At 46.8% G+C, this 24,292-nt stretch overlaps 1 protein-coding gene across 3 annotated transcripts in view; it reads left to right on the top strand.

Moving 5' to 3' along the window:
• LOC147748673 (uncharacterized) overlaps window positions 1–24,292 on the top strand; it is a 106,050-nt gene that overhangs the window by 58,961 nt on the left and 22,797 nt on the right. For 2 of the 3 annotated variants that reach the window (XM_086963540.1, XM_086963546.1), the window contains 2 exons: window positions 1,183–1,275; window positions 17,494–17,607. In XM_086963540.1, coding sequence (XP_086819666.1) covers window positions 1,183–1,275; window positions 17,494–17,607 — 207 coding nt within the window. The remainder of the gene's footprint in view (window positions 1–1,182; window positions 1,276–17,493; window positions 17,608–24,292) is intronic. The other variant, XM_086963542.1, reaches the window with a different exon arrangement.

The raw sequence follows: 24,292 nt of genomic DNA, 5'->3' as shown, positions 1-24,292 counted from the left end.
CAGATGTGCATGCACACCTGAATTCGGTATTTTACCACCCAATAGGATTGGGTGGTAAAATACCGATTCTTAAGGGCCTGTGGCACTCTTAGGAGTGCCACCTACATGTGGATTTACCAAATCGGTAAATATACCGATTCGGTATTTTACCGATTCTGTAAATTTACCGATTCGGTAAATTTACAGAATCGGTAAAATATAGGCCCCCCTACATCTGAAAACCCTAATACCGGTCGGTAACGGCCGAATTCGGCCATTACCGACCGGTATTAGGGCTCCTACATCTGGCCCTTTGTCACAGAAAGTTGGTTGAACATCCTTTCCTTAAGCACTAGCATGGGCGTTGTAATGTATCCCGTTGTCTCATGGTAGGATCCTTAGAAAGCTGTTGTAAACAAACTGATATGTGTTAATGCTGCGCTCTATCTCCTCTCCCAGTGGCTTCATGTAAGAATGGAACAGTATGGAGACAGTACCGACCCCTTCCCTACATTCAGAGTAACACAGTGGTCATACTGTGCTCATTCCACTTCTCAAGCTCCTCTCACCTGTATGAAACATAGAATTATAGTTCTCTTGCTATGGTTCTAGTTACTTTAGTATTGATGCAGTCTGTGGCCTACTTTGCCACTGCAGAAGAGGTGAAGCAGATGATGTCCCGCCAGCACAAGCAATTGTGAAGCAGAGGTTTGCATTAACCACTTCCGCAGCCTCATCCTAGTCAGCTGTTTCAGCATACAGGCAACTGCTTTCCTTAAAGCTTGATCAGCAGGACAGAGACTCATACAATGCTAGGAACCCTAAATGGGGAAAGCAGTAACAACTATCTAAAGGGTGACAAAGACTCTGAGAGAGCAAACATGGAGATCAGCTTTTGTTACAGGGAGGGTCATTATCTGGGATCTAGGGAAGACACGTAGGAGGTAGAGATCTGATAAAATAATACTTGTCTGGATAACCTAGATTCTTGGCAGGGTTGAGTTCACACCTTTACAAACCTCAGCCTATCCTAACTGAATTTTCCAAGAAATAGCTTCATTTCTGGTGGGTGCCAATATCTTGAACAGCCAGCAGCTGCAATTCTGGCCTCATTCCACATTATGCTGCAGTCAAAACTCTTACTGTTGCTAGTCATTGTTTGCAAAGCTTGGGTTCAGATTATGTACATTGCTTATTTTGCAGGGCTGTCCAATGTGACCTCTGAATTTTCATTAAAAACCAAAGAAGGGAATAAAGAGAGAAGAGAGCGAAGCACCACTGCTGACTATTCCACAAGTGAGTGGGGGGGACACAATGTTTGTTTCTTGAGCCTATGAACCAAGTTCCATTTTCTTAATTCTAGGCATTACACATACACGTTAATCTACCCACTGCGTAACATATCCATTATCTCAATCATTTCATGACATTCTGAAAACAGACATTGGAAATGAAATTCACCTTAACACTGATGGGTGCTCATCTTGCCATTTCTTCAGTAATGAGCCAGTATGGCGAGTCCTTGCTCTTTGATACGCTACATTGCAGCTCGTGTTTCTTTTACATTTTTTTAATTTTAATTTTTTTATGAATCCATGATAGTTGCAACAAGTTACAATACATTAGAACAATTGTTTAAAATACAGTAAAAAGACTTAAAAAAAGCAATTTGCGATACATAAAAAAAGGTAGCAGGACTGAATACATCAAGTTCATTAAGGTGCAAGTATATAAGACCGTAAAAATGTCTCTTCGAACTAATACCTCATTCACCCCTAAAGGACACTACTGGCCCCCAAATCTGCATGCCTAATTTCTTTTTCCGAATACCTTTAACTTTGTATAGACTATATTCTATATGAAACATGGAAAGAAATCGAGTCCTCCATAGTTCAAAAGTTGGCTTATCTATCTGGAGCCACATTGAGGCAATACATAACCGAGCCACAGCTGTGGCTAGAAAAATCAAGTACCTATATTTATAAGCCAGTTGATCCAATCCCTCTCTCTCAGCTACCCCCAACAGTACCTGAGCAGATTACAAACTGACTTGGCCCCCCAATATTGCTACTAAGAATTTCTCTATATGCCCAAACAAGTTCACTACGTGCCTACATGTGAAAAAGATGTGTACAATATCAGTATCTTCTGATCCACATCAAAAACATTTCCCATCATTTCTCCCACCCCATCAAGACATCTTGGCTGGAGTGTAGTAAAGATAAAACACAGTCTTATAGTGTTGTGCTCGGAGATTAGCAGATATTAACATATTCCCTGCCAATTCAATGGAGGTTTCTACCCTAGTGCCAATACACCCCAGCTTATTGTCCCATTTAGTGTTATGGATCTCTAAATCGTTACCCTTCGTATCTAACAGTAGATTATACAATGTCCCAATGCATTCATTCTTCCTCACAGCTTCAATAACTGGGTTTACTTCAATATTCAACCGATGTTTTCCTAAATAATCGCGCACTTGTAGATATTAAAAAAATTCAAACCTGCTAAGATGAAATTTGTCTGTTAACATTTCAGAAGACATTAATCCCCCGTTAGCATATAGATCGCCCAAATAATGAATACATTTGGTCCGCCATCTATCTATGATCCTATCCCAGAATATCGGTGGAAGGAGTGTCGAATGCCTTTTCGGCTTCTAGTAGTTTCAATCTAAGTTCACTCCCCGTAGTGCTAGCTATATCTAGCATGGTTACAACCCTGTTGATATGATTGGTTGTCCCCCTCTCGGGGATAAACCCATATTGCGCAATGACACTAACGGGGTCATTACTTTGAGCAAACCGGTCGCTAAAATCTTGGCATAGATTTTGCCATCTGAGTTTAAAAGTGATATCGGACGATATGAGCCAGGTTGATCCGCCGGTTTATCTTTTTTTTAAAAACAAGAATGCTAGCCTCGTCCCATGTTAGTGGGGCAGCTCCTGCTTGGGCCTGTTGAAAGGTGACTAACATATCAGTCTTTAATACTCCAAAGAAAGTTTTATAAACTTCCAATGGAAGTTTGTCGGGCCCTGCCGCTTTGCCCATAGCTAAGCAATTGAGAGCTCTTTCCAGCTCCTCCATCGTAATAGGGGCTACTAGCAATTCTGCGTCTTGCGTGTCAAGGTGATTACAACAATTCTGTAACAGGGATTCCTCAGCGTGTGAATCATAGTCCTCACTGGTGTAAAGTACCTCATAAAAATCATGAAACTCCTTTAAAATCCCAGCATCGGTTTCTACTATATTGCCCCTAGAGTCTACCACAGATCTAATCCTCTGAGCCGCTTCTTTAGATCTTAGCCTCTGTGTCAGACAGCGTTCAGCTGCTTCCCCATATTCATAATTTAATTTTGTATTAATAGAATATTTCTTAGCTATCTCTTTGCTCCAATATAGATTTATTTTGGCATTGCCCTGGGCTACTTTCGTTTGGATGCCCTGCATGAGTTTTTCTTCAGCTGCCGTAAGACAAGCATATAATTCCTGTAATACAGCTCACATTTGCTTTTGCTTATATAGGCTGAAGCTAAGGGTCTCCCCCCCCCTAAAACCTGCTTTAAAAGCATCCCATACACACCCAGTCCCTGCTGTGTTGCGGTTTATCGAAAAAAATTGCTCAACCCATATCTGCATATGTGTCACATAGCTTTCATCCAATAATAGCTTCATATCGAATGAAAAAGATCGCGGCTTGATTCCAGTCCTCGACCTACAAAGATTCAACACTAAGGGCCACATTAGGATGACGGGCGGACATTGTCCGCCCGCCACCCTATCGGAGAACGGGACCACCCGCCATGAGGGCGGGGGTCCCGTGGGGGCAATTAGGATGTGCCAGCCACAGTGGCGGGCACATCCTGTAGTTTTAGCATTGTGGCGGGCGGTGCACTCTGCACCGCTCGCCACAATGCTAAAAAAGCTTTTTCACATTTGCATATGCAAAGCGGCAGGCACCGCGCGGTGCCTGCCGCTTTGCATATGCCAATGGTGGGGGGGGGGGGGGGGGGGGGTACCATATGTACCCCCCCCTGTGCTCCCCACCTCTGCCTGCACCAGGGGGGCCCGCAGGGGGCCCGTGCAGCAAACACCGCCTCTGCATCGTAATATGGCTGGCGGTGTCCATTGGACACCGCCACCATATTATTGCCTTTCCGCCGCGGTCGCAAGGCGACCGGGCGGAAAACAGGCGGGCGGTGTTTTTCACCGCCGCCATCCCCCCCCCCCCGCCATCCTAATATGGCAGGGGCATTTGTGCTTGCGATGTCGGGCGGATTGCCTCCGCCAGGCTGGCGGTGGCCACCGCCAGCCTGGCGGAGGCAATCCGCCCGACATCGTAATGGACCCCCAAGGGTCCATGGTCTGAGGACACCCGTGGGAACACCTGTATTTTGGCTTCCGAAAGCAGAAGACCCCAAACGAAAAAATAATCAAGTCTTAATAATTTCTTATGCGGATAGGAGTAAAAAGTATACCCTGGATCCATACCTCTCCGCGTAGCCCAGGCATCCACCAATCCATGAACCACTAATAAAGCTTGTAAGGCCTTAAATACCCTTGGTTTCCTCCGTTTGTAGGGTTTATTATCATCTGGTAGCGCATCCGGCTCAAGATGTATATTTAGGTCACCGCATACAATCAATGGAGTGGGCCATAATACCAGTTGTACATTTAACCCTTCAATTATGAGGGCCTCATAAAAATTAGAACCATATATGTAACATATCGTATAAGTCTGACCTCCAATCCTACATTCCACTATAGCCCATCTCCCTTGTTTGTCTGCCAATGCCCTTCCTGTCCCTTGTATATAATTCTTCGCCAAAATATCTACCCCCCGTATAGTGGTGGATTGTTCAGTACAAACTAAAACTGTCAGGCCTAAGTCAGTCAATAATTTCCTTTTGGCCCATGGATTATGGGTTTCCTGTATGCATATCAGGTCAGTCTGCAGCGTCTGCAACTCATTCGCAACACATTGCCTTTTATTATAATCTTTCAAACCGCTTACATTCAGGAAACAGAACCGAATGCCACCAATTATACGACTGTCCCCATCTATCTTCTATGTATCTTATTGCTAATATACTGTGTGCCTAAAACCATTGAATTTCATGTTTCTCTTCATCAAACCATCATGGATTATTTTTGCTACAACCCCCCTCCACCTCCAACCCCCACCAACCCCCAACGGCAACCCCCCTTCTCAACCACACACTGTTCCAGCCGGAGCCATGACCCACCCCTACCCATCCCCAAACTAGAGGCTTGGAGACACAAGGCTTCTGAGATGGATCGAGCTTCCCATACCCCAGATCCCCCTGCCCCCTCCCATGTTTTGACCACAAAACAATTCACCACCCTCCACCATATATCATAACCTCCATGCAACACCAGCTCAAGAACTGAAATGCGGCTAGATAATAATACAATCAATACAATACAATCAATACCTAGATAGCAAAATAAAAAAAGGGGGCTCCACATAATGTCACACAATGTCAGCTAACATCAGAGAATATCCTTAGCTTTTCCTTTCCCCCCTGCCTTTATAAGGATTGAGCTCTTTCTTTTCCCCCCTGCCTTTATAAGGATTGAAACGGATTGTAGATACTCTTTAGCAGCTGCTTCCGCTGTAAAGAACCGCACATGTTCATTGTGTATAATTTTGAGTTTATCTGGATTCAGCAAAAAGGCTTGTACCCCCTTATCACGAAATGGAGTAATGAGTTGGCGTAATTGCCATATTTTCTCAACGTGAGAGGGCAGTAATCAGGGCGCACAAAGAAGTCAATCCCCTTCCCGGTTTTCTTTCTGTCCAGGCCTGCCAGGTCATACACTGCTTCTCTCGGCAGATAGTTATTAACTGATAATAAAATTGCCCTTGGTCTCTGAGAGCTCTGGCCCGGCCTCTTACTTTGTACAAAAGAAGATGTATGTGCCCTCTGAATCTCACGACTGCAATCCCATTGGGTTAACCCGGGAAAAGCTTCAGAGAAAGGTTAAACGATACATTTTCGTGGGTCTTGCCCCTCGGACCTCTCAGGAATTTCCAGTACTCGAAAATTGTTCCGCCGCAGACAATTTTCTAAGTCAGTGATTTTCCAGAGGGTGTCATCCTTAGTGGAGCGCAGGGTCTCTGTAGTTGTTTTCCTGCCAGCAAGTTCATCCTCCAAGTTAGATATGCGGGTCTCAGCCGCATTGAACCTGTCAGCAAACTCGGAGCAAGACTTAGCAATTCTCCCCACTGCATTCTGAAGTTTACAACAGGCCCCTTGCGTACGCTGGCTTTCTGCACGCATCTCCTCCCTGTGAGCCATAATACTCTGGTAGATAACAGCCAGGGAGATCTCTTCAGGTTTCTCAACAGTTTCAAAATTGGGTTGCATCCCGCTGGCCATCTCGGTCTCAGCCATAAATGAAAAGTCCCATTGAAAGGAGTCTGCACTCCTGACCGAGTGATAGCTGATGCACAGACCCCCTGCTTGCGCACTGTTTTTGGGCTGTCGATTCTCTTGTGTTTGTCTGGGTCGGATTCATCCCCATAGCCAGAAATAATGCAGGGACAGCCTTCTTACTGCCTTCTGTGCGCGCAGCGTCCTTCTTACCCACATTCGGTATCAATTTCTTGCCCTCCGTACTGTCAGGCATATGCGTGTAGTTGCGCGCTCTTCCGCGCCCAGCCTTTGGGGGTATTACAACGCTGTCGAGCTCAGGGTTTGATTCCACATTGAGCCGTCTTTTGTCGCCGGCACCATCCGCTCAGTAGTCCGGGTGGCGCGCGTGCACCAGAAAGTCAGTTTCGTCAGCGCCAGGAGTCGGATTACAACCAAGCGGGGGCGCCGCAGGCGATCTACAGCGTACCCACTTCACCAGCGCTTCACCTCGGGGCCAACACAAAACCTCCAATCCCGGTCACAGCTGCCCCCAGGTCATGGTAAGTGGAGCAGGGAGGGGGGAACCTCTGGGAGCTCAAGCACGCACAACCGTAATCACGGCCGCCATCTTGCCCCTCACCCCAGCCTCATGATCATTGATGCAAATACTGAACTTCCCACTTGGCCTCTCATCGTCGTGTTTTTTTTCTCACTGCCATGGATACTTGCTTGCTTCTCATTCACCAGTATGGTGACTCCTTCCTTTTTCACACCCAGGATCATGGCTCTTCTGAAATGGAGCTTTAAGGAGAATGTCACTACATGTGCAGCTGCAACATTTGAAGCGTCATTATTGTCAGTCTCCTAAGTCCACCATAAGGGGTCAGTGTTTGAAATATGTTTAGACACGTCTGAGTTGTGCCCACAGGCCGAGCTATTTAGACTGCATGTGCAACGTTGTTGTGTGGTGGATGCATTTATGGATAGTCGGAACAGCTGTGGCAGTATAACAGCTCTCATATCCTGCAGTGCAAAAGTATACAGTCTATGTTATGTGCTGATATATTGCAGTACCATACAAATCACTTTCCACTTTCAAAAATCTTTATTTCGATCACAGATCATAAAAGATACAAAACAATATGTACAGTTAAAAACTTATTAAACATAGTGTGATCCGATATTAAGATATTTTAGTTTAAATATCAAGTAAAACAGTAAAGGAAATCACTTTGGTAGGGTCCATTATACCAGTCTTTCCATCACTCGGCTGCGGATAAACCACAGTGAAGTTAAAAATTTTGAGAGTGCAAAAACTACAGGGGGAGAGAGGTCTGATTTTAAAACTCTGTAAGCGGTTTGATGAGATCTAAATCCCAAGTTCCTGAGTAGCGGGACTAGCCAGTATTTCCTGCTCCGCTCGTAGCCCTTGCAGAAGAAGACCACGTGCAAGTCATCCTCCTTCGGGTGTGCACACATTGGGCAAGATGGTACGGTGGAGCACGATGTCCAGGACGCTGTAAACGAAGCTAGAGGAAGGCATCCATAGCGCCATTGTAGAAACAATTTCCTCGTTAGTGGAGGGGAGATCTCATCTAGAGTTTTTTCGAGGCAGTAGGTATCTTTCACTTTCAGGAATAAGCTTATCAGGGACCCCTCTTGAGTGTCATTAGTGGCTCTGGTGAGCATCAAAGCATAGTAAGCACTCGCGAGTGACTTTTTTGAAATCTTAGTACATGAGTTAGACGGGTCTGACCATAGTTCCGGAAAGCCCATTTCCTCGAACCTTCCCTTGACGTAAGTCAGCCAAGGAATCCTCTTTATATTCCGTAGTTCCAGGAATTCCTGTAGTTCCTCTCTATAGGTTACGAGGTCTGGGCTAGACCACAGACGCCTCCAGAATGTTAGAGGTTTAAGACCTAGCACCTCTGTTATTGATTTGATTCCCAGGTCTAGTCTAAGGGGTAATAATGGAGTGCTCTGGGGGAGGGCAGCTACCTGTCTCAGGAATTTATTTTCAGTAGATTGAAGCTTGGAATACTGAGTGTGACCCCACAGCTCGCCCCCATATGTAACCCCTGCCCTGGCTTGTGTTTTGTATATATGAATAATTGGGGTAAGTGGTCGGTAGCGTGATTTATTTGCCAGGCGCAAAGTGCCACCCGCCAACTGTGCCAGTTTGGTGGTCACTTTGGCCTGGTGCGACGTCCAAGTTAGATGTTCGTTTATGGTAATCCCCAAGTATTCAATGTTATGCACCCGTTCTAATTGGACCGTGCCTAGCTTGGGAGGGGCTCGATTTCGAGGGTTAGAATTTAGAATCATGAATTTTGTTTTTTGGGGATTGACTTCCAGTCCCCGGTCAGAGCAGAAGTCTAGGAAACCATCCAAAATGCGTTGGATCCCCATCGGGGATTTAGACAGCAACAGGGTGTCATCTGCAAACATGATTGCTGGCACCCTGTTGCCAGTCAACTTTGGGGCATCAGAATTGGGAATCCTGTTTAGGTGGGCAACAACCCCGTTCACAAAGATGCAAAACAGGGTGGGTGCGAGCACACAACCCTGTCTCACACCTCTGCGAACGGGGAACCTTTCGGTTAATTTGCCACCTTTGCCACACCTAACGCGGGCATAGTTGTTGGAATGAAGCCTCATCAGGATTGCCAAAATATCTGCAGGGACATTCAGCTCTTCCATGACTCTCCACAACCTTGCCCTAGGAACCAAATCGAAGGCGGCACGTAGGTCTACAAAGATGGTATATAGACTGCCGCCCTCAATTACCGCTGTTCTCCAGTAGAGCAGGTGTAGCCTGAATATTTGATCTGTGGTGGATACACCCTCCCGAAATCCTGCCTGGTATTGGGACAGGATATCCATTTCTTCAGTCCACGCTTGCAAACGATTTAAGATCAGTCTGCCAAAGAGTTTTTGGGATATGTCAATCAGACTGATGGGTCGATAGTTGGAAGGGAGCAGGGGGGATCCCTTTTTATAAATTGGGACTACCTCTGCTCCCCTCCAAGTATCGGGCACAGTCATTCCCCCCAGAATGGCGTTAAATATTAGTGTGAGGTACAGTGCCCATATCCCTGGTTCCTGTCTGAACAGGTCCCCCGGGACCCCATCCAATCCCGGGGCTTTTCCCACAGCTAGGCCTTTGATGGCCTCCCTCACCTCCTTTTTAGTGAAGGGGACCCCTGGGAGGCTAGATGTGTTTGGAGGACCATCACTATTAGGATCCCCACCTCCCTCCGCGTACAACGCTTCAAAATGGGCCTGCCATACTAGAGGGGCTATGTTGGGCTCTATTGCGGAGGATAACTCATCCGTACCATTCGCTACTACACGCCAAAATTTGCGTGAGTTTCTAATTGACAGTGCTTTAACGAGATTCTCCCAATAGTCGTGGTCCCATTCCGCCCTAGCGTTCACTAAAAGGGATTTATACGTTTTTCTCCTGGCACGGATTTCATCCTTGCTAAGGTGTCCCTTAATGGCAGCTAACAAATGAGCCTTAGCCTCCCTACACGTGGCATTATACCAAGATGTCTTCGGCTTATAGCCACTCTTTTTCCCTGCGGTAGTGAACAGATCTTGTTCCAGAGAGCCAATGATGTTTTTATGGATTTGTGCTAACTCTCCTCTAATATCCTCATCTTGGTCTTTAGTGCCTAGATGAAAGGCATTCTCCAATAATGGAATTAACCTTTCATATAGGCGGGGTATTCTGTCCATACTATTAGCCAACTTCTCCCACTTGACTTTCCTACGATTGTTTTCAAGTAGGAGGCCCGTCTTGTCTTTGCCATGTCCCTGCGATGTATCTTCACTCCCAGGGAGGGAGTAAGTCAGTTCCAGGGAATTATGGTCGCTATCTGTTCTTGGGCAAACTTTAAAGTCGACTATTGCTGGCCACATAAAGGTTTTAACCATAATGTAATCAAGTCTGGATTCACTGCCAGGTTTGTTGTAAGTGGGATTGCTAGGTATGTCCGATTTACAGCGGCCGTTGCATGCCCTAAGGCCGAGATTAAGAGTGAGAGCATTTATCTGCAGGGCTAGGGGAGTCCAGGCCCTTGGGGGTGGTGCCGCCGTCTCAGGTATAAACCAGCAAGAATCTTCGTCTAGGGAAGGACCATCATGCAATCCAGGCAGGGGTTCGTAGTGAGAATTAAAATCGCCCCCAACCAAACAGGCGAGTTCACAAGGGGTGCCCTCTAGGAACCTAGCTAACTCATCTACAGTGGTCGACTCTTTGTGCATTTGGGTCGGTCTAGAGTAGATGTTAATGACTAGTAGCTTTGAAAAGTCTGGGCATTCAAGTAAGACAGCCAGCAAATCGTCGGAAGCGGTCTCCAAGTGGGTGGCTTGGCAACCTAAATCCGTTGCTACCCCTATCATTAATCCCCCAGATGGCCTCCCCCTTCCCCCCCATTTGGCTGGTTTGGAGAAAGACGCAAAGCCAGGTAATTCTATTTCTTCTCGCTCCCAGGTTTCTTGTAGAAGTATTACATTTTTAGATCTAACATAGGAGCCCCACTCTAAACAATCTATTTTACTAGAGAGGCCTGCCACATTCCAAGAGATTACTGTAATGTCTAATGATCGATTGTGAGGTAGGCTCACATTGGTATCGATAGACTCGGGGTGGGCCCTTTGATTTGGGGAGGGGTGGATTGTACCCAGTGGACTGATAGCAAGGGGTGAAGGGGGGTATGACATGCTTGGAGCCTGGCTCGGTTCGAGTGGGCTGACTGCCGAAGAGCATGAATCGGACAGTCTAGATGTATTAATATCAGGTGTAAATATGTTGATATCAATTGAGGAAGTTGCGCGAGCATCATTCCCCATTTCAGCCACCTGTCAATCTACCGTTTCTAGGCTACTATATCGATTCTGTGTGGATAGATAAGCAGGATAGTGACTTCTGTATGGACCGGGAATTCCCCTCTTGTAGGCACCACCCCCCCTCCTCCTCCTAGTGAAGGTTTCCCAGCCGGCCTCATCCCCATATCCGGGGAAGTAGTCCGTTGTTCTTCCTCTATGTGACGGGTAATTATTGGTCTCCCTGGGGCAAGTTTCCCAACCCTCCAATAGCTCTTGATGGTGGCCCCATCTATAATCCTCTGAATTATATAAATTGGAGGGGTAAAAAAAGGAAAGGGGAAGTGTTTGGATGGTATTGCCAAAATCCTCGTCTGAAGCACTGGAGCAAATATATGCGGCTGTGTTGGGGTCTCTAAAGGAGACCAGGATACAATCTCCTCTTATGGATTTCCTAGTATGCCCCACCCATGCTACTCTCTTGGTCGTAGAAATATCACTCGCTGTTCCTCTCGGGAGTGGTCTATTAACCGAGAGCCAATTTATCACTTTATTCTTGAGTGAAGTATATGATTCAAATGTGGGGGGGTCAAGTTCAGGAACCCCAGCCAGAACTACGGTGTAAGGAGCGGCTTCTGGTGGGAGGTTTACAAACTGTAATTTGCGTTTAGTGTATGGTTTCTCTCCATCAAGTGGGGGATCATGCTTGGCTTTTGTCAACGGCGTGGGATTTGATTTAGATGAGGGAGCTGGTTTTGGGGTAGCGGTATTTGGTTGCTGTATGGGTGTCGGGGCCTTGTTTGCAGTTGCATTGATTTTTGGCGGTTGTGTGGGTTTAGGATTTGAGTCTGAGGTTTTATTGTTTGTTACTGCCTGAAGACTATTACCTTTAATAGGTTTGGAGCCTAGACCCTCCTTTGCTGTTTTGGTCCCACCAGTGTCAGTTTTCCTTGCATCGGCGAGTTGCACAGTTGCCTTTTCAATACTGACTAATCTTGCTTCTATCTTAATCAGTCTCGCCTCCAGGGGACTTAGTAGGGACCTAAGCAGCGTGCCTATATCCCCTAGTGTGATATCATCTGAGGAGGTGTCTGCTTGCGCGTTATCAATGGATTGTGAGAGTGAGGTTAAATTGGGTGGTCTAGAGGTGGTTAGCGTTCCCGATCTCTCCGCCACAGGGGCAAGAGCGGCTACTTTCCTCCCCTTACCTCTAACTTGTTTAGATTTGGGAGTTTTGGACCTGGATTCTTCTAAGTTTTGTGGCTCATACTTCTTTTTTGGGATGGCCCCCTCTCTAGATCCCTTGTTACAATCACTATTGGGTTCTACAATTGGAGCTATCTCTGTGTTCTGCAATGATGTAGGCTGAGTGGTTTGGATAGTAGGAAGAACCATGAGGCTCGTATCCTCTAGATCACTCGGAACATCAATAGTGAGTTCTGGACTGGTTATTATAGTATCTGGGAGAGGGCATGGTACCTGGTCAATGTTCTGTGTGAGTGGCCTACCCGTACTATTTTCTGGGGTTCTAGCTTGTGCCATAGGGCCCATGGAAGATCTCCTAACCCAGTCTATTTCTTGTGATATTCTTCGCTCCAAGACCTGGATTTCCTCAATCAAGAGTGAGCCAGCTTTGGCGAAGTAGGTGTCAATGGGACCTTTAACCGCTCCAGCCGCGGCGAGGGAGGATGTTTTACTTCTAGTTTCCCTAGTACACATTTCACAAGAGTATTAGTGGCCTTGGTGAGGCAGGCAAGGGGAGGGGGCCCGGACCGGACTCTCCCGTACTCGAACGGCCTCAAACGGCCCGCTCTTTGCCCGGTCTTCGCCCCGGCCTTTGCCCCGCGCGCGTCCCGCGTGCGCGTTACCCACACAAGTTATTAAGGAAGAGGTCAAGAGAAGGGGGCGGGAAGAGGACCAGCTGCGGCCGATCAGCGCCGCTCAGCACGCTGGTCCTCGCAGTCCCGCCTCAAACCTTGGTGTCCAGCTGGTGAATTGCAGGAAACGCATTGGTGCTCCAATGCACGTGAAGGAACCAAGGGGCTGAATCCACAACAAAAGTCTTTAGCCTGCGAGCGGCCCCCGCGAAGCGGGGGCCGCGAGGCGTGGCGAAGTGGCCGGAGAACAAGCGGCAAACAGGAACAGCACTCCCAGCAGTAAGGGACCCAAGGCACTCTCACTCCGCGCAGGTTTTAACGGGTGGAGGGGGCGGGAAGAGGACCAGCTGCGGCCGATCAGCGCCGCTCAGCACGCTGGTCCTCGCAGTCCCGCCTCAAACCTTGGTGTCCAGCTGGTGAATTGCAGGAAGCGCGTTGGTGCTCCAATGCACGTGAAGGAACCAAGGGGCTGGATCCACAACAAAAGTCTTTAGCCTGCAAGCGGCTCCCGCGAAGCGGGGGCCGCGAGGCGTGGCGAAGTGGCCGGAGAACAAGCGGCAAACAGGAACAGCACTCCCAGCAGTAAGGGACCCAAGGCACTCTCACTCCGCGCAGGTTTTAACGGGTGGAGGGGGCGGGAAGAGGACCAGCTGCGGCCGATCAACGCCGCTCAGCACGCTGGTCCTCGCAGTCCCGCCTCAAACCTTGGTGTCCAGCTGGTGAATTGCAGGAAGCGCGTTGGTGCTCCAATGCACGTGAAGGAACCAAGGGGCTGGATCCACAACAAAAGTCTTTAGCCTGCGAGCGGCTCCCGCGAAGCGGGGGCCGCGAGGCGTGGCGAAGTGGCCGGAGAACAAGCGGCAAACAGGAACAGCACTCCCAGCAGTAAGGGACCCAAGGCACTCTCACTCCGCGCAGGTTTTAACGGGTGGAGGGGGCGGGAAGAGGACCAGCTGCGGCCGATCAGCGCCGCTCAGCATGCTGGTCCTCGCAGTCCCGCCTCAAACCTTGGTGTCCAGCTGGTGAATTGCAGGAAGCGCATTGGTGCTCCAATGCACGTGAAGGAACCAAGGGGCTGGATCCACAACAAAAGTCTTTAGCCTGCGAGCGGCACCCGCGAAGCGGGGCCCGCGAGGCGTGGCGAAGTGGCCGGAGAACAAACGGCAAACAGGAACAGCACTCCCAGCAGTAAGGGACCCAAGGCACTCTCACTCCGCGCAGGTTTTAACGGGTGGAGGGGGCAGGAAGAGGACCAGCTGCGGCCGATCAGCGCTGCTCGGCACGCTGGTCCTCGCAGTCCCGCCTCAAACTTTGGTGTCCAGCTGGTGAATTGCAGGAAGCGCGTTGGTGCTCCAATGCACGTGAAGGAACCAAGGGGCTGTATCCACAACAAAAGTCTTTAGCCTGCGAGCGGCTCCCGCGAAGCGGGGGCCGCGAGGCGTGGCGAAGTGGCCGGAGAACAAGCAGCAAACAGGAACAGCACTCCCAGCAGTAAGGGACCCAAGGCACTCTCACTCCGCGCAGGTTTTAACGGGTGGAGGGGGCGGGAAGAGGACCAGCTGCGGTCGATCAGCGCCGCTCAGCACGCTGGTCCTCGCAGTCCCGCCTCAAACCTTGGTGTCCAGCTGGTGAATTGCAGGAAGCGCGTTGGTGCTCCAATGCACGTGAAGGAACCAAGGGGCTGGATCCACAACAAAAGTCTTTAGCCTGCGAGCGGCACCCGCGAAGCGGGCCCGCGAGGCGTGGCGAAGTGGCCGGAGAACAAGCGGCAAACAGGAACAGCACTCCCAGCAGTAAGGGACCCAAGGCACTCTCACTCCGCGCAGGTTTTAACGGGTGGAGGGGGCGGGAAGAGGACCAGCTGCGGCCGATCAGCGCCGCTCAGCACGCTGGTCCTCGCAGTCCCGCCTCAAACCTTGGTGTCTAGCTGGTGAATTGCAGGAAGCGCGTTGGTGCTCCAATGCACGTGAAGGAACCAAGGGGCTGGATCCACAACAAAAGTCTTTAGCCCGCGAGCGGCTCCCGCGAAGCGGGGGCCGCGAGGCGTGGCGAAGTGGCCGGAGAACAAGCGGCAAACAGGAACAGCACTCCCAGCAGTAAGGGACCCAAGGCACTCTCACTCCGCGCAGGTTTTAACGGGTGGAGGGGGCGGGAAGAGGACCAGCTGCGGCCGATCAGCGCCGCTCAGCACGCTGGTCCTCGCTGTCCCGCCTCAAACCTTGGTGTCCAGCTGGTGAATTGCAGGAAGCGCGTTGGTGCTCCAATGCACGTGAAGGAACCAAGGGGCTGGATCCACAACAAAAGTCTTTAGCCTGCGAGCGGCACCCGCGAAGCGGGGCCCGCGAGGCGTGGCGAAGTGGCCGGAGAACAAGCGGCAAACAGGAACAGCACTCCCAGCAGTAAGGGACCCAAGGCACTCTCACTCCGCGCAGGTTTTAACGGGTGGAGGGGGCGGGAAGAGGACCAGCTGCGGCCGATCAGCACCGCTCAGCACGCTGGTCCTCGCAGTCCCGCCTCAAACCTTGGTGTCCAGCTGGTGAATTGCAGGAAGCGCGTTGGTGCTCCAATGCACGTGAAGGAACCAAGGGGCTGGATCCACAACAAAAGTCTTTAGCCTGCGAGCGGCTCCCGCGAAGCGGGGGCCGCGAGGCGTGGCGAAGTGGCCGGAGAACAAGCGGCAAACAGGAACAGCACTCCCAGCAGTAAGGGATCGGAGAGAGTGTGCCCACTTGGACACTAGGGGTGGATTCAGTCTCCCCAATTACAGTTAAAGAAAAGAGAGAATCCACCCTCATATATGATAGGCGAAAGGAAGGAGCAGGTTTGTAATGGCGTGTGTTTCCTACATTGGTGGGAAGAACTTCGTGTTTTTAAATACCCCTCACACACCAAAAGAGCCCTTGGTGTCATGCTTCATAATAGGAGTCTTCGCGTCCCTCTACGGAACGCGGCGTGCTTCTAACCAATGGATACGCAGGAGCACTGATGTAATCACTATGTGTGGTGTGAGGTTGGTGAGTGGTAGGGTCAGAAGTGAATGGTTTAGTGAGTGTTAAAAAATACCTGGCATGTGAGGACTAAAAAAGTTTTAATATGCCTCTGTGCTGGTATTATTAAAAGGGGTGTGATGGAGGTTGTAAGTGTATTTAATGTACACAACCTCCTGTGTGCGTCGACATGTTTCGAAGCGTAAAGCTTCTTCTTCAGGACGGGAGCACAGATCCCTACCCTACTCACATGTGACAGACTTCTGCTGTCTCTACATAAATAATATCATGTGTGTAAAAAAGCCAAATGTGCCTATTATGGTTGAAATGGCCTGAAAATAGGTGCTGCCTTCAGTATCAATTGGTTAAAATGAAGTTAAATGCATCATGAGCCTGCAAGGGCGTTTGTGCTTAATAGCACTAAAGTGAGGAGGTACTCCCTGCCAAACAACCCTTCTATCGCGGCTGGCCACAAATGTTGTGACCCTTGGGTTTAATTTGGTGAACACACACCAATTTCGACACATGGCATACAGAAACATGTTTCAACCCTTTTAATAATACCAGCACAGAGGCATATTAAAACTTTTTTAGTCCTCACATGCCAGGTATTTTTTAACACTCACTAAACCATTCACTTCTGACCCTACCACTCACACACCACACATAGTGATTACGTCAGTGCTCCTGCGTATCCGTTGGTTAGTAGCACGCTGGGTTCCCTAGAGGGTCGCAAAGACCCCTATGATGAAGCATGACACCAAGGGCCCTTTTGGTGTGTGAGGGGTATTTAAAAAACACTAAGTGCTTCCCACCAATGTAGGAAACACACGCCATTCCAAACTTGCTCCTTCCTTTCGCCTATCATATAAAATATATATTGCAGTAAACAGGGTAGCTTTGTGGCACAGCCAGGGTTGAAACATATTTCTGTATGCCATGTGTCGAAATTGGTGTGTGTTCACCAAATTAAACCCAAGGGTCACAACATTAGTGGCTTGCATACTATTATAATTAAACTTCAGACAATTAGAAACACAGATGCTTCTTCTTTGGGCTAATGTTCTTGATTTATATCACTCTTTATATTACTCTGTTACTTGTACAAAACTTTGATGATAAATTCATTTCCCGTTTGAGAATGATTTGAATATAGCAACAGTATATTAACAGTCTATGGTTGTGCACATGGAAAGTTATCCTGTATTAAGCAAAACATGCTCCGTTATGATTGGTTTTGGAGGCAATAAGATTTATAATGCGTGGAAAAAACATTTTCCGAAGACTTATCAAATCAAACTCCTGTGCCCTCTGTTGAGGATGAAATAGTAACCCATATTAATGTCGTCTTATAGCGATATAATCTGCACCACACAGATGAAGACTATTGATTTACAAACATAGTAATTTTATTATGACTGTTTTCCTCTTGTCCAACAGGCTTTCTGCAACCTACTTCCAACCTCACAGTGACCGCAGAGCAAACATCTGATCGCTTTTTTACTGATCGTCCTTACACAGGAATAGGTGAATGTAGTATGCTGCAAAACTCTGGTATGTTTTAATAGCCAGGTGCTGTAACATCTCTCAAAAGCGAATGGACCCGTATCGATGTAGACCATGTGCAAAACACCCATAACTTTATCACTGTGAATATATTGTACACTAGAAGCCATACTTCCTTTATTTCATATGGTACATTGCGGACTCTCTTGCCTGTGATATTTCTTAATTCCCCACATGCCCGAGAGTTTGTTTTCACTATGCTTCTTGTTGCCCATTACAACCATATCTCACTTTCCAAAGATGATCTTAAAAAACTGATAGGCACTGTTGCTAACCGAGGAAACACTGAAGGTGACTTCTCCGTTGCTGGACTGCTTTATCCGGCAGTTTGAAGTGAAGTGAACTTGGTCCATGGAGGCACACTTGTATGTAAACTATCTCCCACCACACTGCACTGCACATTTAAATGTCTTGTAGCCAGATATTAAATCACACCATCCGATTCAATCCATTTCAATAGTATTGATCACCTCTTCCAATGGAGCACCTCATAAATCACCTAACCACACAGCTCACTTGCTCCTCTGACCGGGTTTGTCTTTATGACTTGAGCTTCCACAGTGGGAATGCCAACAAGCACTCCTTTTGTGAGGTTATTAAAAGCCAACACCCTCACCATCATTGTTCACAAGCAAATCATGAACCAGATCTAGCCAAAAACCATATCATGAGTACCCATAACCTAATAAAAGTTCAGTGATCTGAACATTGACTCCCTGTCCATGGCTAAATAAAAACCCATAAAGAGGTGAAATGATTCAATCAAAAACATGGTAAGATGTCTTTGAAAAGAGTATTCACTAACTTGGATGTCCACAACAAAGAAATACATTTTAACTCCCTCACATCATGTTTCATAAAACTATCACAATGAATGACCTCTTACCAGTAAAACACAAAAGCAAATAACGTATCCTGTTGATCTATCCATGGCAATCTGCATCTCTTAAGGGAGAAATAACCACATGTATTTAACAGTTTTAAATAGCACTACAGTTTGTGAGTCGAAATGTGATTTAGGTAGAACTCATTTAAAGCTTACCTGAGATGCAGGAAAAGATCAGAAAATTGGTTACAACCAGATGGCGAACTGCATTTCATAGTTCAAACCTTTAAAAACAGTCTATGAAACATAAGCAGGGAATTGTATCACATATGTTGTGTAAGATGTGAGGCATTAAAAATAGAGGAAAGAGATGGGGTTTTAGTTTATTTGATTTTAAAGAACATATAGGTAGGGGTTTGTCCTTATGTTGATAGGCAAGGATTCCCATGCATTAGTATTCACACCTGATAAAATATTATTCTGTAAAAGAGGTTCTGAATCTTGGTAATTTGACCTCCAGTGAATCACAATATCTAAGCCCTTCTGTCTGTCAGAGATGGAGAGAAATTTGGATATGTAAGAGGATTGGTCCAGGTGATTGGCTATTTAGTTAAGTCAATACAGTTTAAAATATTTTATAAGGGCCAGTGACACACACTGAAGCATAAGATGATCAGGATTATATTATTGTTTTCTTGTTCTGGAGACAAATCAATCTACTGAGTGTAGAGTTACCTTGATTGGCGGGAATGACAACTGCTGGGCAGGATCGAGGGGGGCATTCCTAAAATCAAATCTAGAAATTATGAAAGGTATTGAGGGAAAATTATATGTTTGATGTTATTTATGGGGCAAAAGAAGAAATTAGGCAGATTTGATAGTATTGTTTTTATGAGGGAAAATTGTTGATGTAGTGGTTAATATAATATACACATATTTTATTGTGGAGATGTGAATCCGTCTGTTGTGAAAATGTAGGATCATATGTATTCCTTTGCCTGCAAAAGAATAAAATAAAACCGTCTTTTGTGGATTTAGTTTTAGAAACGTTTCAGAAATCCAAATATTGAATTTCTCTCTGCAAGGTTAAAATGTGTTCAGTACTAGAGGTTTTCCAGTACATTTGAGTGTTAACTGCATATTGATGAATGATGTTTCTGAAATCCTCAAAAACTGGCCTCAACTGTTCCATTTACAGATTGAAAAAGCTAGGAGTGAGGCTCGACCTCTGAGTAACAACATAAGACAATCCATATCTACAGTAGATGAAATCATAGTGCCCAGTGATTTTGTCTAAACATTCATGGTGAAGTGTAATATCAAAACAAACATTATCATAGAAGCCAAAGGAACGTGCATCAGCATCCAAAGTGATGAAGCCAACATTGGCCACAAGAGGACTTGGGAATTGTAAAATGCTATTCAAATCTAACCTCACTTGCTGAAATTTCCGCTGTGCTGCAATATTAAAAACGTACTGATTTTTTCTACAATTAATGCTAACTATCAGAACTGAGTCATGCTCACCAGACACTCAACGGACTGTTCTGGTCTAAAGAAGAACACCAGTACCTGGGTTGATTTCATTCCATATAAATAAAGATGGTGCAAAAACCATTCCCTGCCTGAGATTTCCTAGCAGTTGCAGGCCCCACATTGGGACTTCATATTTCAAATCAATCTTTGGCAGTGTGGTCTTTTTCTGTCTTATCATAATCAACACTCCTTTCATAAGTGCATAAGGATAGTTCTTCTCCACCCTCAGTTGGGCAAGTAACACCCATACTCAAAAATCTTTCTTTAGACTACCATCACAAGTGATTTGCTGCACTATACAAATGTTCATAACATAGCTACCACCTCCTTTCTGTTAAATGCAACCGAAAGATATGTTGAGTCCGACAGTTATATTTTTGGTCGGTAGCACCCTGCCATGGAAGTGAGTTGCAGTAAATGCAGAGCAAAAACAAGTTGTGATCCTAAAAAGTTGTCACTAAAAACAATACTAAAACAATTTCTGGCAAAAATACTTCAGAAAAACTAAATTGAAAATCCTCAAAACAACCAAAAAAATAAAAATAAATAATGTGAAATAAAATGATATACAACTGTTCCAAAAAAACATCACAACAGAACAACAAAGGAGCACAAAAGTTTGCTTTCTGGAGCCGCTTCCAAGCAGGCAGGAAAGAATGTACAGAAAGGCCTAGGAATGAATGAATGAAACACAATTTATAACGTGCAACTTAACCCAAGGGCATCAAGGCGCCAGACAAAGCCTATGTAAAGTCGCAGGTCTCGAAGTTACCAGGTCCATGACTTAGGAATACACCTCTCGGAAAAGCCAAGTTTTTAAATCCTTACGGAAGAGTGCCAGAGAGGGTTGTCCAACCAAATCCGGAGGAAGAGAGTTCCAGAGTTTGGGAACCAGGATAGAAAAGGCCTTCCCTCCCCATCTGGCTTTGACGAATCTGGGCACTCGAAGGAGATTTTTGGTAGAGGACCGGAGGGCTCTACTAGGAAAGTAGGGAACAAGAAGGGACCTAATGCCCTCTGACCCTGAGCCATAAAAGGCCCCATGGACCAGACAAAGAAGCTTGAACGAGATCCTCGCCTGAATGGACAGCCAGTGAAGGTCTTTCCTGGCCAAAGAGGCCGAGGAGAGCCTAGGAAGATTGAGCACCAACCTGGCTTCCGCATTCTGGACCATCTGCAAACGATGTACGGAGGTCTTATTCAGGCCCACGTACAGTGCGTTACAGTAGTCCAATCTCGATGTGACCAGTGCTACCTTCACCTGCTTCCGTGCCTCAAAGGAAAGATAAGAACCTATCTTTCTGAGGATCCTAATGATCCCACAGCATGTGGACACAGTCCTACTGACCTGGAGATCGAATGAAAGGGAAGTATCATTCAGGACCCTCAAATTCCTAGCAGAATGGGAAGGCAGCGGGCAATCCCCGAGGGAGTCCGGCCACCAATCTTTGGACCAAATGTCCCGCACCCCCCCCCCCCACCCCCCACCCCCCCAAGATCAAAACTTCGGTCTTTTCTCCATTTAGTTTAAGGAAGTTTTGCACCATCCAGCGGGAGACTGCCTCCATACCGGTTTTAAAGTTGAGGGCAGAATCATTCACCGACTGGGTCAGGGTGACCATGATTTGGGTGTCGTCAGCGTAGGACAGCACCTCAAAACCAAACGATCTCACTACCCTGGCAAGGGGGGCCACATAGATATTAAAAAGGGTGGGACTTAAAGAAGACCCTTGGGGGACCCCACACTGCACAGAAGTTGAAGGCGACAGATAATCACCCAGTTTAACTTTCTGCTCCCTTTGATGGAGAAAGGAGGCTAGAAGTCTGAGGGTAGGGCCCCCAACACCCTTCTCACCCAGCCTGGAAACCAGAATGGAGGGGGACAGGGTGTCAAAGGCCACCGTCAGATCGAGTAACACCAACAGGGTGATCTGGCCCCTATCCACCTTCGAACAAAATAGAAATTAAAAGGGAAAACAAGTGAAATACAGGTAAAAGATGCAGAGGCAGTATGGATGCTGGTCCCGAGGGGTATTCCATGTCCCCCAAAAGTGGGTACATGATTAAAATAGAGGCCACAAAAAATGAAAAAATGATTGGCTTTTCAGTTAGGAGGACAGGATGAGTTTTGTGGCACACGCTCCTGCTGCTGCCAGCGGCCTGAGTTCATGAGTAAAGTTTGGCCAGGCTTGCAGCACGTTACGCCGTGGTAATTTCATTAACATAAATGTTGATCCGGCACCCGAGGGAGCCGACCCACTGCACTGGGAGCGGGCCGTTGTCTGAGAGCCTCCTCCCCACCCGCGGAGGGTCGTGGTGCTCGAGTTGTCTAGCACAGAATTCGGCAAGACTAGGAGGCCTGTACGTACGAATTGCTGTTTGACTCAAAACCAAAGGGAGTTCACTAGCTTGCGTGAACTCTCTCTCTGGTTCAGATAAAAAAAAGTGCTTTCATTGAACAGCGTGCGATGCCAGCACTGGTGCCATCCAACAAATTACTTTCGGTACCCTACCTTCCGATGACTCTTCACTTTCAGAAACTTGACTTTTACTTCTGATTGATCTCTAACTTACAGCTCCTTATGAACTAGCAAGTCGTGGTGGTGACTTTTGCAGCTCCTAGAAAAGAGGCAAGAGTATTTTTGACAATGGTTGTTAAGGTCTTCAATGTTTTCTGTAGACTGCAGTCATTCAGTACAGTGGAAAAATCTGTAGCGGCTCGCGAGTTAGCTGGCTAACGACACGTTCAATTATACAATATCATATATTACTACCAGATATTCCTAATATTTTGGCAGCTTGCGTCTGTTAAGTCAGCTGAAAAGATCCATATTGTGGGCCCTCATTAGCTCTAGCACGCAGTTTGGTTCAGCACTGGTACCGGTTCCCCATTTATATGTGCCAATTAAATAGTTTCTTTTAACAATCTGGTAACTTTCATGACAACCTGGCCCCCAGGAATTGCTGTTGCCACCCTTCCATTTCCGGTGCTTTGCAGCAGATTTAAAATCTGGGTTTATCGTTGCTCATGTGCGTGTAATTTCTATATACCTTTCCCTCATCTTCATTGCTTCATTGCTTGATTGTGGTTACGGGAAACTGTCACTCATGGTCCTTGAAATGTCACTCATAATTACACTGAAATTATGAAAACGTCACACATAGCAAACAGAAACCTTGTCAGTTATGCATCAATTGTAAACTTCATAGAATGGTTTGCTCTTATGTTTGTAAAACAGAAAACTGAAAGTCTCCACCAGAACAAATGCCATGAGGAATTCCTATGGTTTTGTCCTAAGCCAAGTGTTTTAACAATTGTACATGAAACCTTCAAGGGCCCTTGGTTGACAGCCTTGGACTAAGTAACCTCAGTGAACCAACATGTGGAAGATACACACCTGTGCCCTCAACACATCCTGTCCAGATTGAGCTCACCACACTCCGAATGATTGAAATTGCATCCACTAACCTACCCAATGCCTGATCTTTTTTTTTTTTAGAAACAGATTTTATTGTGTCAATTATCAAATACAATGCAGAGCTCTGTAACCCAGAAGACTCCTGCCACAATAAATAATGCCAAATATTGACATTGACATTTTGACATTTAGATTATACACTTTCAGAAAAAACAAAAGAACATAAACAATAGAACCCCCCTCCCATTGCACCATTTCCCCACAACGTCTGAAAAGCCACTCCCACACCTGCACCAACAAATGAAGTTGATCGTCATGTTCTTGATCCTTCACACCATAGGCCAGGATGACTATCTCAAAGTCCAGACATCCATTAGGGGCACTGGCTCTATGTAGAGACACCGATAGTCCGCCCATCGCTTCCAAATCTTTGGATGTTTTTGCGGGCACCCACTGGCTTTAAATATTGTAATCTCCAACCTTATACAGAAGTCAAGACCATTCTTCCCTGCTTATAGAGAGAGTGGGACTACTGCTTTCCACAGCCTAGCAATATCCCTTTTAGCCAATGTAACCCCCAACAACATTAGAAGCCTTTTGTAGATATTTCCCCTGATACCCTCCATTATGTGTAGAAGTACCAACCGTGGTGAGGATAGGATCTCCCACCCCAGTACCTCCGCAAGACAAGCCAGACTCCTCATCAGAATCTCGTGAGTGCTGTGCAAAGCCAGATCGTGTACATGAGAGTCCCCTCCTCCCAACCGCATCATAAACATATCGGGGATGACACTAGGCCCGTCCTCCACAGCCTGGCCCTTGCATAATACACCTGGTGCAGGTATTTACATTGAATGAGGCGTAGCCGAATCGCAATCGCAGCCTCCTAAGG

This window comes from Lissotriton vulgaris, chromosome 1_1 (genome assembly GCF_964263255.1).
Source record: "Lissotriton vulgaris chromosome 1_1, aLisVul1.2, whole genome shotgun sequence".
Classification (NCBI taxonomy): Eukaryota; Metazoa; Chordata; class Amphibia; order Caudata; family Salamandridae; genus Lissotriton; species Lissotriton vulgaris.
The sequence above is the reverse complement of the archived record's forward strand: the minus strand, read 5'-3'. Positions and strand labels throughout refer to the sequence as shown.